This window comes from Cinclus cinclus, chromosome 11 (assembly GCF_963662255.1).
Source record: "Cinclus cinclus chromosome 11, bCinCin1.1, whole genome shotgun sequence".
In the NCBI taxonomy this organism is placed as follows: Eukaryota; Metazoa; Chordata; class Aves; order Passeriformes; family Cinclidae; genus Cinclus; species Cinclus cinclus.
In genome coordinates, this window is record NC_085056.1 from 22,916,681 (window position 1) to 22,934,993 (window position 18,313).

General features: G+C 48.6%; 1 protein-coding gene across 1 annotated transcript in view; it reads left to right on the forward strand.

Moving 5' to 3' along the window:
• Window positions 1-15,263, forward strand: part of LOC134048167 (hydrocephalus-inducing protein-like) — a 74,766-nt gene extending 59,503 nt beyond the window's left edge. Inside the window, exons 49-70 of the mRNA XM_062499767.1 lie at window positions 89-208; window positions 1,484-1,643; window positions 1,749-1,921; window positions 2,077-2,275; window positions 2,957-3,056; window positions 3,648-3,747; window positions 4,240-4,408; window positions 4,695-4,933; window positions 5,254-5,314; window positions 5,940-6,144; window positions 6,520-6,752; window positions 7,329-7,480; window positions 8,418-8,610; window positions 9,166-9,274; window positions 9,866-10,120; window positions 10,453-10,595; window positions 10,939-11,160; window positions 12,325-12,482; window positions 12,995-13,095; window positions 13,678-14,182; window positions 14,984-15,119; window positions 15,168-15,263. Coding sequence (XP_062355751.1) covers window positions 89-208; window positions 1,484-1,643; window positions 1,749-1,921; window positions 2,077-2,275; window positions 2,957-3,056; window positions 3,648-3,747; window positions 4,240-4,408; window positions 4,695-4,933; window positions 5,254-5,314; window positions 5,940-6,144; window positions 6,520-6,752; window positions 7,329-7,480; window positions 8,418-8,610; window positions 9,166-9,274; window positions 9,866-10,120; window positions 10,453-10,595; window positions 10,939-11,160; window positions 12,325-12,482; window positions 12,995-13,095; window positions 13,678-14,182; window positions 14,984-15,119; window positions 15,168-15,263 — 3,829 coding nt within the window. The remainder of the gene's footprint in view (window positions 1-88; window positions 209-1,483; window positions 1,644-1,748; window positions 1,922-2,076; window positions 2,276-2,956; window positions 3,057-3,647; window positions 3,748-4,239; window positions 4,409-4,694; window positions 4,934-5,253; window positions 5,315-5,939; window positions 6,145-6,519; window positions 6,753-7,328; window positions 7,481-8,417; window positions 8,611-9,165; window positions 9,275-9,865; window positions 10,121-10,452; window positions 10,596-10,938; window positions 11,161-12,324; window positions 12,483-12,994; window positions 13,096-13,677; window positions 14,183-14,983; window positions 15,120-15,167) is intronic.
• Window positions 15,264-18,313: the final 3,050 nt, after the last annotated feature.

Here is an 18,313-nt window from a genome sequence, read left to right on the forward strand (position 1 = left end):
TCAGCCACCAGGAAGGGTTATGGCTTTCTGACTACATTTCCTATTTAGAGCATCTCGTAATTCCTTCTTCCCCACTTTCTCTGCTCAGGCTGGTGTTTCCACAGTGGAGGGAGACCATGGAGGCAGATGAAATCATCTTCAAGGAATATGTTGAGAGCACAAAGCAATTCCACTTTGGACCTCTGCTGTGTGGGAAATCAAGAGAGTGGTATGTGCTCCCTGCTGGGCCTTGTTCTTTCCTGGACATGCTTGGAGAGACATGCTGTCCTGCTGGCACAATCCAGGGCAGTCCCCAGCAGAGTCCTGGGAGACACATGGGTTTGAAGGACCACAGATGTGTGAACTTGAGCAGATAAGAGGCAAATGGGCCTTGGAGGAGCTGCTCTGCCTACCCGGTGGGTGTCTTGGTGGCCGCCTTGGTGGCCAGAGCCGCATGCTGCTTCCAGACCAAAGGAGACTTGGGGGGCAACTTCTGTCCCCCTCCACATCTCAGCTTCACCCTGTAGGGAATGAACTGTATGGTGGTTTTAGAGGTGCTTTGAGCTCTGCAGGTAGCCTGATTAAGCAATTCTTCTGTAGATGGTTTTGTGAACCTTTCATTAATCTGTAATTAATAATAAGATTTATGGTTCACCTGCCAATGGGTGTCAGGGGGAATGTACAGCATCATGTACATTTTCCTGTGATGACATTGCATCCTCACTGCTAGGTAAAGTCTGCCTAAACACGCTGTCATTGAAGCTATTGTGTATTTCTACATTTACTGTAGAAATTTTTTTTTTTAAAATACTATTTATCACTAAGTTCTTGTCTCCATGGGAGATCTGGAGGGCTAGGTCTATTTTGCCAATGTAAGGAAATGAAATCAAAATAGTTTAAAAAACCAGACAATCTTTAGCCAGGTTGATGGATAATCTGGGATTTCTCTTTGCCTCTTTAACCCTTTCACTCCAAAGTCATTTCCACACCTGAGAGAAGGGTCATTTGTTATCTATTTGCATTCCTCTTGGGAATTGATGCTTTAAATTTCCTTGTCAGATGTTGAGCTAACGCATGAAATCCAAAGGATTTTTATGACTTTTATGAAAGAGATTAGCTAAACTTTCTTCCAAAAGAGAAGAGTTTAAAGAAAGAGTTTTCTTTCTTTATACCCTGCAGGGAAGGCACCCCAAGAAGGGGAAAGAACCCATGTGCCTGGTGTACTGTTGTTTTTCCAGGCACCTTTGAATTTCCCTTATATCAAAAACTCTTGAAGTGGCCTGAGCATCATCAGGCTTCTGGGGTGGAGGCACCAAGTCCAGGGGAAGGCATCAAGGCAAGGCAAAGATGAGCACAGAGCTACACCCCTGACTGGCATCCATTTCCCTCACTTTTTGTTAGAACTGGGTCTTCCAGCACCTCTTCTTCGGGTGTGCATGGTGCTCTCCTGACATGTGGCAAAGGCAACAGTCTCCTCTGCAGTCTTTTCCCCTTTTGTGGACAGGTACAAGGCCCAGAACTGTTCCAGCAACTCGGAGAATTTAACCATCCTCAACAACTCCCCCATGGATGTAGAGATCCAGTTCTCCTTTGAGAATGATGGGAAAGCAGTGACATTCCTTTTGGACCCTCCCATCATGACACTAAAACCAGAGGAGAAGCAGGTAGGAGAAGGGCAGGTAGAGCAGGCACTGTACAAGTGCCCAGGAGCTGCTCCTCCTGCTCACACACAGTGCTCTTTCTATTTCTTTCTGTGGGGCCGGGTCCAGGAGCTGACCATTTGGGCATACCCCACTTCCCCTGGCTTCCTGGAAGACAAACTCATCTGCTGCATTGAGAAGAACCCAGACCCAGTGGTTTTCAGCCTGTGCTGCCATGGGGTGCACGTGATGCTGGAGGTCAGCCCCCTGGAGCTGTCTTTTGACAAGCTGCTTCTGCACAGGTCAGTCCTCCCACAAACACTCCAAGACTTGTGACAAAGAGAAAATGTTTGACCTGGTTTCCAGGGCATGGATGGAGCTGCTGCAAGTTGCATTCAGTGGTGAGGCTGGTGTGACCGTCCAGCAGCTGATGCCAAGTGCCTTCCTGTCTCTGCAGGACTGACAGCAGGACCTTGGTCCTGAAAAACAACACCCTACTGCCCATGGCCTGGCAGCTCACTGGGCTGGATGACCTTGTTGAGGCCTTCTCCTTGTCACAAGATAACGGCATCATTGATCCCCGCTCAGAGTTTGAAGTGACCCTGAATTTCAAGGCCAAGCAGATTGGCAGCATTAAGAAGACCCTGCGACTAGAGGTGAGAGGGACTGGGCCCTGCCCTGCAGCTGTGTGCTCTTAGGGATGGACTCAGGAAGAGCTGCACCTGACAGATTCAAGGGTGCTGTGACCCCAACCTCTGCCTCTACACAGCGTTTGCCAGGACGTGCAGTGCATCCACATCCCCCCAGATAACCAGACACTGCATCCTGAGCCTGTACCACAACCACTTTGTCCCTGTGAGTGGTTGAAGGCTGTTGTTTGGTTGTACAGACTGCAGTGTTATCTCTACATTCCTCCTGGACTTTGTCTGAACCTCTTGCATAGTGCAACAAACACTCCCGCTGGGATTTTTGTTCCCCATGATTCAGGGGCTGCATTTCAGAGAGGGTGCTAGGTGATTGGAGAGGCATGTCAATGCCATCTGCTCTGAGACACCTCACAGTTCTTGTGGTTGTTCTTACATCCCTGTGCCTCTCAAGGATGCTTTAGCAGCAGCATTCCCTGCTTCAGGAATGAAGAATTGGGCTGATAGGGCTTTTTACTGCAGCAGAATCCCCACTGTGGCAACCCATGAGATAAACAGGTTAACAAAGTTTGTGAGTCCAGCAACACTTGTGAAGCCAGGGAGACCACAGAGGAAGCAGCCAGCAGAGACAAGGACTTACAGGCTGTCTACCAAAAGAATCATCTGAACAATGTTTGTTTCTTGCTGTCTCAGGTTTCCGATACAGAAAACATTCTGGGGATTGTTCAGGCTGAAAACATTGAAATCTCTGCAGAGGTCTACGACATTTCTCTGAGTCTTGACATGCCTGAAGGTCAGTGGATGCCTCCCAAACAAATCAGTCCAGATGCACTTCATTAACTTGGGAGGTGGGCAGCCAAAGCACTGGGATGGGATGGGATGGGATGGGATGGGATGGGATGGGATGGGATGGGATGGGATGGGATGGGATGGGATGGGATGGGATGGGATGGGATGGATACATAAAGCACATACCCTGCAAGCTGCATGGAATAAAGCATTGTCAGGACACTGACAGCTTTAAGTCTCTCCCCTCTGGACTTCGAAGTGTGCAGCTTCAATGGATTTAGGAGCTTTGAAACAACAGTGACATGAACAGGTAATTGGCAATTTCCACAGGCTCAGCACAGCATACAAAGTAATAGGATTTGTGCTTGGAAGTGAGGAAATGGAAGCCGAGCTCCTTGGGTACTAAACCTGCAGATATTTTGAGTGAGAAAGCAGATAAGTAGCTGGAAAACACTTTAAAGAAAACACTTTCAACACTTTCAGATACTTGCTGAAAAGGGTTTTGTGCCAAGACTTCCATGTAGCTTGTGACCTGGTGTATTCTGCAGCAGCTCACAAATACCGTGTTTGACCTTGTTCTGCGGGTTTTCTGCAGGTCCAGATGGAAGCTTGGAATTCGGAACCATTAATGTCCTGGATAATGTGAAGAAAGTCCTGAGTCTAAAGAACAAAGGGATGTACAACACTGAGTACCGGTAAGTCCAGCTGCCTGGTAGTGAACATTTCCAGGGGTTGCCAGGCCTGCCTTCTGCCTCTGTCAATGGCTAGAACGTGTTTCCATGCTTGCTACCTCTTGGTAAATACAAAACCTGGGCTCTCTAATCTCAACTATTTTCCCAGAGAATCCAGCCACAAACCAGCAGTTCTTCACAACTCAGCAGGAATCCAGAGGAGAGCCCTAGAAATTTCAGCCACTGAAATGCTGAGATTCATTGCCTTTCTTTGATGGTCACCTCCTTTCTCTTTCTGAAACTCTGTAAAGAAGTGAATGAAAAATTTTGGTGTCAAGGGTTCTTGCAGTAACCTCGTGATTGCCTGCACTCTCTGTCAAGATCCAGGATTCCCTGAGCAGAGTTGGACTCTCCTTTTTCTTTTTGTTTTGTGGTCCTATGCGAAGTCCTGGCTGTGCTGGTGGCAACTATACTTTAACTGCAGAGATCTCCATTCCTTCCCTTTCTCCCCTTCAGTTTTGTGCTGAAGAATGCAGGTCCCAGGATGCAAGATTTGGCATCCCACTTCACTATTGAGCCTCAGTCGGGCATGCTGATTGCCTCCCAGCCTGGTGTGAATGTTGAGATGCTCTTCCACCCCACAAGGGAAATGGTCGTCAAGAACAAACCCATCCTGTACTGCCAGGTGAGCCCCCTGGGCCAGGCTCTGTTATCACACGGTGTTTTGGGAGCATCAACAGGATAGGTATCTAAAGGAAGGAAGGCTTTAACTGGAGAATCCTCTCTCCTACATACACAAAGTCTTTCAAAACCATTGGGAGGCTTCCTAAGTGGAGCTGAGAATCTGACTCTGGAGGAGGTGCTTAAACAGGGAGGGTAAATTGATGGAGGGGCCTGGGGTGGAGGCTGGCGACTGGGGTAGAGCAAGCTGGCCTCTTGGCTTTGTTTACCACCCCTTCCTGTGCACACAGGTGATAGATGCCAGCTCAGGGGAAGGAAGCCAGACTGTTGCCACCATCCCAGTGAGGGTGTCGGCAAAAGCTGTGTACAGCAAGTACAGTATTGAGCCTGCCTCACCCATCAACTTTGGGGCCATGCTCAAGGGCACCAAGAAGACCCAGACTGTCGTGCTGGAGAACAGAGGCATGCTCAACTTCAAATTCCACATCCTACAAGCACCTGAGGATGCATCTGCATTGGCAAGCAAAAGGTATGAGAAGCCCTGCACCACCCTTCCTGTCTGAGGAGGCACCACCCCATGGTTGGTATGTGGCAGGCAGCCAGGAGACCTGGGCTATCATCCATCTGCATCCCTGGCTTGGGGAGAGGGAGCAAAACATCACCTTGGCATCCCCATGTGTACTATGAAGCTGGTGGTAGAGCTGCTCTGTCGAGCACTGGGTGCTGCAGGCTGCTCTCTGGGAGCCATCAGCAGCAGGAAGGCTTTCCTCTGTGGGGAGGAAAGCCAGCTTTGACCTCAGAGAAAGGCAAGGGAGCTCAGCATGACAGACACCTCTGCTTTCTCCACAGTTCAAACCAAGGGGAATTTGCTGCATTGGCTACAAAGCTGAAATCAAGCTCCTTGACACAGGTGGGTGACTCCTGCTCCCCAGCAGTGCTGCTGCAGGGGATGTGAGAACATGCTGCTGTGCCCAGGCTGGGGGCTGATCACCACAGGGTGGGATGTAGTCTGCAGGATGGAGTCCAGGATGTGCTCAGTCCCACTGACAGTCCTGTACTCTGGCTCAGACCTGGAGCTGTGGGGTCAACAGAGGGGAGCAGGTCCTGTGTTTGACAGCTGCTAGCCAGCATAGGTGTGTGAACACCACAGAAGCAAAAACATCCCCCACTAAACTCCCAGTCCACAGAGCTCAGAACACATTGCTTTTTCTTCTTCCCAGTCCCTTACCTCTCTCCCATCATTTCTCACAGCCATTTCTACTGTCCTGTGTTACCTCTGGAGGTTGAAGGATCACAGCTACCACCTTCATTCTTTACACACAAACTCCTTTCTCTCTGTCACTTGTGACAGGCTTGCAGCTCCTCTTGGCTGGTTGGTCTCAGCCTGGAGCTGCCTTTGGGCCATGGATTCATCCTTCCCTGCCCTGGGACTGGGTACTTGGCCCCAGCTGGAGGCCAAGGCAGGACATACTCTTTGCTGGGGTGCTCAGGGCACAGCTATTAGCCATCAGCCTCTCTTGGAACTTTTTCTGCAGGGTTACCTCAGTCTTGGCATGTTCACGGTGTCCCCCTGCTCCGGCTCTGTCGCTCCGTGGGGCCAGAAGAAGATCACAGTGGAATGCCTAGCAGGGCAGGAGGGGACATATGAGGAGCAGCTCTACATTGACATCATGGGCAGAGACCCCAAGGACAATCCCCTGGGCATTCCCTTTACCCTGATTGCCGAATCCTGCCTCCCAGGTACATCCTGTCCATAGGTTCCCTTGGTCACACCTGCTGCTGATCAGCACCTCAACTTGCTGCTAGGATAGAGAGGCACACTAGCCCTGGTGTCCCACCTTAAAATCCTTGAAGAGGTTCCAGCCCTCTTCAAGTCCACCAGTGGACTCATCCCTCCCAGGCTGAGAGGGATGCACGGAAGGATAAAAGGAAAGCAATGCTCTCTAAGACTGAGGATGACTGAGCTCCATCCTCACAGCCAGCTCCCCCATCCAAGCCTGGGTTTAGCAGTCACGTGGGCAGAAAGGGCTCACCAAGCCTTCTGAGAGGCCATCAGGGTGCAGATAAATTCATCAGGGAGGCTTTTCCATGCTCATTCCTCTGGTCTATCCACAGGATTTGTTGAGGATGTCATGTTAACCTTTGAGGAGTACCCGATCTGCAGCAGCACCAACCTCAACCACAAGCTGCGGTCAGTGAAAGGCACAGGTCTGTTTGTCAGAGATGAGAACAAATTCATCTTCACCAAGGTTCTGGTTGAGCAAGAGGCTGAAGCTAATTTCAATATCTACAATGCAAGTGGTCTGCCATGTGATGTGGTCCTCTCCATCAAACCCCTGCCTGGAAAGGTAAGATCAAGAGGCCAAGGTGATGGTTGCCCTCTAAAGGCCTTGTGAGAGTTTGTTTTGTTCTCCAGATGGATTGCTTCCTGTGGCCCAGACTAGTCTAGCTTAGTGCAGGTTAAACTGCAGGGGAGAGCAGCAGAGCCAGGGAACAGTTGTTTGAAGTTTGTGTGTCTTGGGCAAGGTTTTGGTTCACACCGCTGGGTCTTCAGTGGGAGAAATGAATCCTCTTGAACCTCTCTTGGAAGCACACTCAGAGAGGGGCTGTTACAAACTGACACGCCAGCCCTCAAAGCGGAGGACTTCCCTGGCTTTCCTTCTATTTGAAGGCCAATTCTAGGTTATTTGCAGGGTTTTTGCATGCAGTAGCCACCTTCCATATATGCTGGGGCAGCTGCCAGCACTCAAAACACACAATGCTCTAGCACAAGGTCAGCATTCCCTGGGAGAGAGGGAGCCTGCCTAGGGAAGCAGGAAGGATGACACACTGTCTGGGGCTGTTCTCAGTAATGCATTTATGAATAAAACTGTGTCATGTTGAAAGGTGCTTTCTCCTAACATTCCTCTCTGTGTTCTCCCAAGGAAAAAACCCCTATCAACAACATTTTCAAATTGTGTCCAGACAAGATTTCTGTTCCCGGCTCATCCAAGGCCGTTGCTACAGTGACCTTCACCCCACCGGATAAGCAGAACTACAGCTGTACTTTCAAGGCTTCCCTTGTCATCCCAAAAAGGTAAATGACCCTGCAAAATACTGGGGGAGACCTCACCACTCACCAGATAACTGCCTCTCCACTGGGAAGGCACAGATCTCTTGTTAGCTCTAATGCTTTCAGTAGCCTTAGGCAGAGTACTTGGCATGGGAGGCAGTAGCTGTTAGAAAGAGCAGAAAAATGAGGCTGATGGTTTAGCCTGGAGGAGGAGCTATGAAGACACAGAAATATTAGGTAGCCAACTGGAAGTTACTGAGATGTGCTGCAGCTGAGCTGCAGGTTTCCAAGGACAAAGGCTTAGATGAAGCACTTTTGATGCCAGCAAGTCATCAGTCACAATTTCCTCTTAGTTCCTGTAAAATTAAGTGACCCTCTGTAATTCCCTGACATTCATTAAGCTGTTTTATGTGAGTGATTGGAGCTGGTATGAAAGAGGACCCCAGTTCCTCTGCCCTGGGACCTCTCTAGTGGGGCTTTGACCTGTCCTTCCTCAACCCTTTAGTGGCTGAATTGGAACAAGAGAAGTCTTAATTGTTAATAAGTAATTGCTTTTATACTGTTCTTGGAAACAATCTGTATTCATGGTGACAATGATTTGCTTTTGCCTTCTTGTTTTTGTACTGCTTTCCTGCTGTGCTTTTGCTTGTTGCAGATGTCTCATCTCCCTGCAGCCAGGGGATTTGCCATATCTCATCTAGTGCCTCATTATTTACCTGCTGTACTGCATGATTCAATTAAGTGAAATTATTAACTGTTATTGTGGAAGGCTCTGGTTCTTTGGAGCAGATTCCTCTTGTGAATGGCCCTGCGTGGATTGGGAAGAGGCTGGTGGGGGGCTGTGTTGTGGGGTACAGGGGCACCAGGCAGGGAAAACATTGTGGGTGGCGCTTGCTGCTTCACTTGCCCAGAGAGAAATGGGTTAGTGCCAGCTGAAATTGTTTCTGTGCCTCTCCTGCAGCTCTGTGCAAATTAAGCCCCAAACCCTGACCTTCACCATCAGTGGGAAGGGGCATGAGCCACAGGTGACAGTCGTGTGCCCAAGTGCTCGCAGCAAGAGGGGAAATGCTGTGCTGCGCTTCAAGAGACTCCGGGTGGGGGATACAGAGATGCTCCCCCTGGTCATCCGTAACAATGGCATCGTACCTGTCAAGGTGAGAACCTGCTCAAGGAATGGTCTGATTTGGGAACAAATGCCTGTGGCACAGGGGAAGGGTCCCAGAAAACATGGCACACCTAAGAAGAGGTGTGAGAAATTAATTTTAAGCAAGTGACTGACATCCAAGAAGGGAGTTCTTGGGAATTTTCCATCCAGTCTTTCTTCTTTAAGTTAAACACAGGTGGAGTGGTGATGGAGTGTTTTCCCCCCTGTCTCTCGTCACCTTTTGTTCTCACGGTGATGTGTGATTTCCCAGTTCCATTAGATTGCATTTGATCCTAGTTTACTACATTTCAAGCAAACTTAGTTGTGGTTTAAATACAATCTGCTCATTACTTTCTGTCCCGTTTGGTTCTGTGTTAGTGGTATCCAGATGTCTCTGAAGACCCTTTTTTTCCTGGCTGGTTTGACTTAACCTATTGTGCTAAGGGCTGTTTGTAGTGGGAGAGGTGCTGGGTTCCCCTGCGGGACCAGCAGCACTGCGGTGTCAGTCCCTGTGCCATCCTGTACTCACACCAGTATCACTGTGCTCTCTGTTCCCTTTTCTCAGTTTATGTTACACCTGGAGGATGAGCACGGAGCGTTCTTCTTGAAAGGCAGGGGCTCCACACTTGAGAGATTCTACACTGAAGATGTGGAAGAGGACTGCGTTGGAAATGGTAAATTTATTAGCCATGAAGCGTGATCATGCACAGAGGGAAAACATGTGCCCTGCTCTTGGCTTCTCTGAGCAGCAGCCAGATGTTAGACACAGTTTCTTTCCTTGGGCTCTCTGTCCCCCCAGCTTTTCTTGGGGACCTTTTGCAGGGTTTCCTCCTAGAAAGTTGTGAGAAGTTGTTCAGTTCTTCTAGACACGGTGGGTTGAGCTGTGGGGGACTGTCACTACCTCAGTGGACCCTCTGAGGTATTTGCTGCATTGGGAAGGTACCAGCTGGAACAGATGCAGCCCCTGAGCACACAAACAGCCAGCAGAAGCCAAAAGCACTCTCTGGCTCAGCTTTCCATATGGCTGGAACTGGCTGGAAGCAGATGGAATGACAGCTGGGCATCAACGTGAGGTTCAGCTGCTCTAAGTGCTGATGTGTCTGGAGGTGGCAGTCTCGTGAACATAGGAAGAGGGTTTGGAACCACTGGGGTAGAAGCTATGCTTAGAGGGCAGCTGGTTTCAACCTCTTCTTCCTCATATATCCTATGGAAGTATTTCCTCTGTAGAGCTGTATCACTTAACTCTGATTTCCATTGCTGTGCAGAGAGCAAGCCCCCAGAGAAGCCTTTCTTCCTTCTGCATTGTCGGCAATCAACAGAGTTTGATGTCATTTTCAAACCCACCCTGACTCAACGTCTGGAAGGGAATATTCATCTGTTAGTGGAGGACATCTACTCTAAGAAGACCCTAATAGAGCTGGTGGGTGAAGGCCACATGGATGAATTCACCCTTGATGGATTAGAGGAAGACATAGAGGAGAGGAATGCTAAGAGCAGTCTGAAGAAAGACATTATTGATGGTAAGAGAGGAGAGGCTGCCTAGGTGGAGCAAGGAAGAAGAAAATATCAGATCATGTGTGTCCTTTCTCTATCCAGGCCACAGGACTCGGTGGCCCGTGGCTGTGGCAGCCATGCATGCAGAGCAGCGTGTGCCATGCTGCATGTCGCTGGCTTAGGGATGTGTCAGAGTGTTTCTCTGAAAGTGGTGGGATGGGGAGAGGCCTGGGGAACTCCCTCCCACGGGGAGGAAGGCTTGGAGCAAGGAAGCATTGAACATACAGCTGTCTGTGCACATGAAAGGGGTGGGTGGAGCTCCCTGCATACTGAGATCCCTTGCTCTCCTCCTTAACAGCTGTCAGATTGAATCACATCCAGTTTGGGGACTGTCCTGTCAGGAGGCCCTGCCGCAGGACCTTCACCATCACCAACCATACCAGTATGAAGGTCATGCGCTTTGAGTGGGAGGCAGACGCCGCATTCCAGTTCTCCCCCAAGGTGAGCGTGGACTGCTCTGCCTTTCCCCATTGCTCAAATCTTGCCCTGCTGTTCCTGGGAGCTGGTAGGGAGTCCTCACATAGCAGTAATAGCCAAATGCAGTGCCATCCATGTAGGAGATGCAGTCCCTGGCTTGGCTGGGCCAAGGCTGCCAGCCTTGCAGAAAAGGCTTCACGTTATGGGAGGTGGCACCTTCTGTTCATTTTTGTCTATCAGAGTTCACATAAATCCACACTGAGGTGCAGATTCCTGGCACAGCTCCTCACCACATCAGTCCCTTTTGCTGTCAGTCCTGCCTTTGGCAGTGCTTCCAGTTTGGTCTTGACTCCCTGATTCTCCCTAGATGGGACACCTCCATCCTGGCTGTGCCAAGGACATCACAGTCACCTTGAAATCAGATGTGCCAGCCACCTTCAGGAGGCACCTTGTGAAATGTAAGGTGACCAGTATCAACTTTGAGCTGCCACGAAGGAAGGCTCAGGACTGGGACAACCGAATGTCCATAGTCACATGGAAGGATACCACCAGGAAAGACCCAGAAGCCAGCTGGCCTGAGAAAGAGAAGGTAAGGAGCAAAACGGCAAAATAGCCAACCCAGCTTTTACAAAAAGAACCACCATAACACCATCACTGCTGGCTGAGCAGCTCCTGCTTCCTCTGGACATTGGGCAGCCGTGGGGTTCAGCAGCAGTGCATTCTAGGGGAGATGCAGTGACCACATACAATCACACAAGAGCCTTTTGACAAGAGACCTTTAGCCACACACAAACTATCAGTCTGTGCCACAAGCACAAGCGTTGCAGCCCATGTTGAATGGAAGACAAGGCTTTATGACTTTATCCCATTTTAGGGTGTTAGAAATCTCTTAATCTCATTTGGTGCCTTTTCACCAACAAGGAGTTAAGTCTGTTGCTGCACTCTGTCTCTTCTTTTGAAGTGGAGAGAAATACACTTCTACTGCATAAGCTGGTAAACTCCCAAGTTTTACCTGCCTGGATACCAGAGATTTTGGTTGTGGTCTCTGTATTGTGTGGGATATCTCATCATGGAGTAGCCCAGGCACTGTATGACAGAATGGAGGAGTCTGGAGAAGGATCATCTCCAGAGACTCCTGCTATTATTGTCATTATTGCCAAATATACTCATCTTGGGTGAAGGTTCTTTCTGAGTTTCTGGACCATTTTAAGGCCTCTAAACCATCCTCTTTTCTAACAGAATATCTGCAGTTGGAGACTTTGCTACTGAGATCTTTCACTTCCCAAAGTGCCCACTCCCAGCTCCCAGCAGTGTGGCTGTTGCTCCACACATGACATCTGGAGAGCACTTGCTCCTAAGACAAGAAGAAAAAGGCTCTTTCTAGAACTCTTCAGTCTTGGGGTTCTCCATCCATAGAGCTGCAGCAGGGGAACTTAGCCCAAATTTTGAGACCTGCTTGATTTATAGGAGACCAGGAAAAAAGGCAGTCCCTCTACAAGGTTGAAGTACAGGGACTGGAATGCAGCTATAGTCTCCATGGATATATTAACAGCTGTGGTAGTGACTGCTTTGATCAGCAGATAGAAACAACTACTATAGCAGATCAGTCCCAGTTTTATCATCTTTCCAGGGAAGTAAAAGTGAATGGTCCTTCCTAGTCCTTCTGTGAGGCTGATCTTGGATGCCAAGAGATTCCCTTGTCAGCCTGACTTTGTGGGCTCTGCTCAGTGATTTTTCCCTCCTCTGTTTGCAGATGGTCCAGACAGCCCCGGTACCAGCTTACACTGTGGATGAGAGCATCCAGGAGGCCGAGGTGTACCTCAGTGCCTTTGTTGCCTACACCAAGTTCAAACTGAACACAGGGTTGGTTCAGTTCAAGGACACCTTGCCCAACCAGACAAGGACAGCCACGTGAGTGCTGGAGGCCAGCAGGGCCCTGTGAGCGGGAGCTGCCTTTGCCAGGGCTGAGCCAGTGCCCGCTTCCCAGAACTCTACCCCAGACAAAACCAGCACAGGCCCATTTATGTGCACACAAAGCCAAGCAGGAGACGGTGGTCAGCAGAGGTTCAGTGCTTCCATATCTTTCTGCTGAGACCAGCCATGGGTTTGTTTTTACTGCATGTCACTTGTCTTCATCTGCTCAAGAATAAGTTTGCAGTCAAGCCAAGACCTAAAGTCCAGAGTAGGGTTCTTTAGCTTCAACGTCCTGGGCACCATGTTAGCCCTTTCACCTTAAACTTCCAGACTTGGAAATACTTTTTGGGCCACCCAGGAGAGCAGTCTGAACATGGCAGGGTTGCCTGGGGACGAAGATGCTCCTGAGGAGAAAGTGATACCAGGAGTCTATCAGACAATGTTACTGTACTATATGCTTTATATTTCTTGGACTTTTTTTTTTTAAATTCCTCTTTCTTGCTTTTCAGTTTCAGGATGCGCAACACAGGGAAAGTAGCCCTGGAATACACCTGGATGGAAGCTGCAGATAGTAAAGCAGTGAAGAAGCCATACTCAACCACTCTGACACGTAAGGGCATTTCACTTGGTGGCTGAGGGCTTGGGGAGAAGACCCTGCCACTTGACCACAAAACATGAATTGCTTTTGCATCCTTGTCCACACGTTCACTTTCATCAGCATCTTCCCAAGTGCAGCTGGAGAGTTTTGTCCTTGCCCCCCTCTGCCTTTCAGCCTCTTCTGTTCTTACTTTGCCACTTCTCCTCTGTAAAGGAGCTGAGCCAGTCTCTGGGGAGAGCCACACACTGGGTCAGGACTGGGAAGGTGGACATCAGGTCATCTCTTTGAGAAGTCTTGAGACCAGGAAAAACAACAGTGTAATGAGTGAGCTGCCCTGCAGCCACTGTCTGTGTGCAGTTCCCCACTCCAGGGCAAATGTAAAGTCAGTGTCTAAATCCAACTCTTCTCCTTCGGCACAGGAATGTGTGCTGCAGGCAGAGACCCTGCTCCCAGATGCTCTATTTCCTGCTGAAAATACTCAGCTAGAGATGCTCCAAGTGCATCCCAGCTCTCTTCCACCTACCTGCAGCAGGACGCAGAATTGCTGGGAACATAGGATTTTGTCTTTGAAAGGTGTCATCTTCCTCTCTGCAGGTCAGTTCCTCTCCTCTGCTACTCTAAGGCATCGCAAAAAGCGGCTACCTCGTTTCTGGTGGCAGCAGGAGCATCCTTTTGAGATACATCCTCCTGAGCAGCAGCAGCAGCAGGATTCTGAGCAACTGCAGCCTTCTGAGCAGCAGCAGTCTTCTGAAGAGGAGCAGCTGGATTCCAAGCAGAAGAAGCATTCCAAGAAGCAGCACCACTACAAGGATCAACATGTCTCTGAGCCACAGGAGCAGCCCAAGGAGCAGGAGGAGCAGTCTGAGGAGCAGCAGCCCAAGCAGGACCACGCAGAGAAGCTACGCCGCTCGAAGCAGAAGCACCTCTCTTTGCAGCGTGTCTGTTCCTCTCTGGAAATCTTTCCAGATGTCATCCATGACTTGCCACTGTTCTCCATCAACCCCTACCATGGCATCATCCCTCCTGACCAAAAGCAGATCTTTCACGTGCTGTTCTCCCCGAAGTGCATGGGGAAGTTTGAGACCACCATGCTGTGCAGGTGGGAAATGTCTACACACTTGCCCAGAACTCCCACTTCGGATGGGTATCACTGAGTCACAGGGTGGCATGGGATGGAAAGGACCACAGTAGGTCATCTGGTCCCACTTCCCTGCTCAAGCAGGGTTGTCCCAGACCACATGGCACGGGGTTGTGTCCAGAGGGCTCTGGTATAATTTCAGTGAGGGACACTCCATACCCTCTCTGGGCAACCTGTCACCTGCACAGGGAAGAAGTTCTTCATCAGGTTCAGGTGGAATTTCCTGTTCAGATTCTGCCCATTGCCTCCTGTCCTATTGCTGGCCATCACCAAGCACAGCCTGGTTCATCCCTTAAGACCCTCCCTTCAGTCCCTCTGACTGGGATGGGGAGGTGGGTTTGGAGACAGGCAGCCCCAGAGAGGCAGCAAAACACCCAGAGGAGCACAGAAAGATCATCATCTGGCCTTGCTAGGGAGACACTGCAAAAAGACACTCTATGAAACATTAAGCTCCTGGAGGGTTGCAAAATCTGTAACGAGAGATACGGGGACCAGCCAGTCCCTAGCTCTGCTTCCTTTTGGAACAAGCAAGGCCTGCTTCTCCACATGGAACCCCATGTGCTGTGGTTGGTCCCCAGGCACTTAGCTGGTCATGTTGCTGCCCTTGCACCTCTGCAGCCTCCATGCAGCGAGTGCAGTTGTTTAATTTGCTGCTCATTGCTTGCACAGACAGAGGATGCAACACTGTGTGCAGTGCAAGGAGACAGAGAAGTGGCTGGCTGGAAATGTTCATCTGACTAATACCAGTCCCTTTCTTCCTAGGATTTCTAACCTGAAGCCAACTCAGAAGAAGGCGCGGGTGATTGTGAAAGGCAGAGCCCGGGAGCAGAAGATTCTTGATAAACCAAAACACTCTGCGTTACGGCAGACAGACAAAGGCCAAGGACCCAAGAAGCAGGTGCACTGGAAACTAACACCTGAGTGACAGCGTTTGTGTTAGCTGCAGCATCCAGCAGGAGCCAGCAACATCGTGTCTTCTGCTGCTGATGGTCTCCCACCCTTCACCAGAGACCTCTGCAGCTACCCTTGCAAGCTCCAGTGAACACCTTTATCCTATCTTTAATTACCTAAGTTAATTAACTAATTTTTAATTAAACAATTGGCAATAAATTGTTAATTGTCAGCTTGTCTTGCTTGGAAAGACAGGTGTCTGCAGGACCTCCCTGGAATGGAGAATATGACCCCCTTCCCTCCAAATTACTCTAACTTTGCTGGAAAGTCCCTTAGTTTCAAAGATACGGGAAAAGGAGTAACAATTCTTTTCTAGGATGTCTAACCAAGCAAACAAGCAGCAGCACTGGCAGCAACAACAAACAGAACCAGATACCCAACCACAACCTTCTCTCGGCTGCAGGCACTTTCCCTGTGGTGTAGTTCCAGTCCCAGCCGGGCAGGGAAGGGAGGCAAATAATGAATAAAGCAATTTCTAGAGAAGTTTTAATTAAGCTACACCAAGGAATACGCTGAAGAAGTCGAGCGCTGTGTCATCAATTCTTAGAAACTTACTGCTGTGAGGGAGTCTATAGAGTAGCTAAGTAGTGACTGAACAGTGCTTGATTTGTTCAAAGAGAAAGAAGAAAGTGATGAGAATACACCCTAGTGAGGGAAGAGCCCTTAGACCCTTTCAAAATTGGCAAATAGATTACACTGAGTTTCCCAAACTCCAGAGATGGAAGTATCTTCTTGTAATAGCTGATCACCTCACCCACTGGGTAGAAGGGTTTCCTACTTCAGCTGCAACTACCTCCAAAATGGCCAAGATGCTATTAGAAGAAATAATTCCCAGATATGGGATAACTGAAAGAATGGACTAAGATAAGGGAACACATTTTACTTCAAAAAATTTACATTCTCTATGTGCTGCATTAGATGTAAATTGGAAATTTCATACTCTGTGACACCCTCAATGCTCTGGACGTGTGGAGAGAATGAATGCTATCCTTAAGAACCATATTATCAAATTAATGACTGAAACCAGATTAGCAATATTACAGATGAGAACTGCTCCAAGAAAGGCCATAGGAGTTTCTCCCTAAGAAATGTTATTGGGTTACCTTATCTGGGGAGGGAGGGGGGGTTGCCAATGGCTGGAACTAATCACTTCTATCTCAGAAGTTATTTGCAGGCAGTTACACTTTATTTTTACATGGATCTTAGAAGAAAAGGGTTTTTATCCCAACATCACCTCTAGACTTTCACATACACCAGGCAAAACCAGGAGATTTGGTTCTAATACAAACTTGGAAAGATGATACCTTAACACCAGCATGGAAAGGTCCCTTTCAGGTACTTTTAACAACTGGAAACAGTTATCAGAACTGCAGAAAAGGAGTGGTCTCACACCTCCCAAGTCAAAGGACCAGTGGATGCTCCTCCCCAAACTTGGACAGTGGTACAAGGAAATGACCCTTGAAAGTTAATCTTCAAAAGATGATTTAATAGTAAACAGTCAAGGGCAAGACTGGACTGACCTCTGTATTTGCCACCAGCGAGACTTTTGCTCCACTGTGGGCTGAATCGCTCGGGTGTTGAGCAGTGGGAATAGAAATCATACAGACCTTGACAAAAGAGGAATAGGAAATGATGTTCCAAGACTCTGGAAATTGCTGGGTGGAGTGTCATGGCTTCTGTGCTTCACCTCTATATCCCTACAGCGTGCTGTTCTAGTGCACAGAACTTGGGAAGCAGGTATGGATGAGGAAGGTCATCTTTGTGGCCACAGTTACAATCTGAGCTTTGCTTCATCCGAGCAAGCGCGGATGGAACTGCTGATGGGAGGCACTGCATACAAGTATATCTACAACTCACTTTACTTGAGTTGGAGGAGAACTATGGACAGCAACGTGAACTGACAAATCAGGAACTTTTAAACAGACTGAATGTAACACCTACCTAATAAAAGACCGATTAATCTTATTTATAACTGCTTTGCAAAAGGAGTAATTTTATGCTGGCCAGACAGGATAATTACATCAAGGACTTCAGCAAAAAAAGGAGAATAAAAGGAAAGGGTGGATTGTGAGGGATGAGGTGATATTTTGCTGAAGCCAAAAGGTTATTGGGTTAAAGGACAAAAGTTGTTGGTTCTCTGTGCTGTTGTTTGGATTGCTTAGATTTGTTCAGATTGGTTTGTTGAGTGTTGCTGTGAGCTGGGAGAGGGATGGGGTTGAAGACGTGACTAAAAAAGAAGTGGGATGGGAGGGGACCATAAATTTGCAGATGACACCAAACTGGGAGCAAGTATCAATCTGCTGGAGGGTAGGAGGGCTCTTCAGAGGGACCTGGACAGGCTGAATAGAGGGTCTGAGTCCAACAACATGAAGTTTAACAAGTCTGAGTCCTGCATGTTGGCCACCACCACCCCTGCAGCACTACAGACTGAGAACAGTGTGGCAGGACAGCAGCCAGACAGAAAGGACCCTGGGGGGACTGGTCAACAGCCACCTGAACATGAGCCAGCAGTGTCCCCAGTTGGCCAAGAAGGCCAGCAGCTCCTGGCCCATTATCAGGAACAGTGGGATGAGTAGGACCAGGGAGGGCAAATTGACAATGGTTATTTCAAACACTTTGCCAAACATTCTTGAACAAGCAAAAGTGAGTCATGCCTTTTTCATCAAAATGCTCAAACACTTGTGCGAATGTTTCGAATTTCCAAAAGTCAAGCTAAAGCTATCATTAGCACTTGCCCTGATTGTCAGCTTGTGCAACCTCCTGTTTCTACAGGAGTGGTCAACCCACAGGGTTTGCAAAGCCTGCAATGATGGCAAACAGATATCACTAAATACCACTCCTTTGGTAAATTTAAATATATTCATCTTTCAGTGGCCACGTTCTCTGGTGCAGTTTTGCTTCTGTCCACACAGGTGAAACAGATAATCATGCCTGTCAACGTTTTTTGCAAGCTTTTGCTTCATTGGGTGTGCCCCAAAAAGTAAACACAGACAATGGTCCCCCATATATATCTCAAAAATTGGCCACATTTTTAAAGGATTGGGGTGTTTGTCACATCTTTGGTTTTCCTCATTCTCCCACAAGTCAAGCAATTATTGAGTGGTCACATCAAACATTAAAACATATTCTTGATCAACAGAA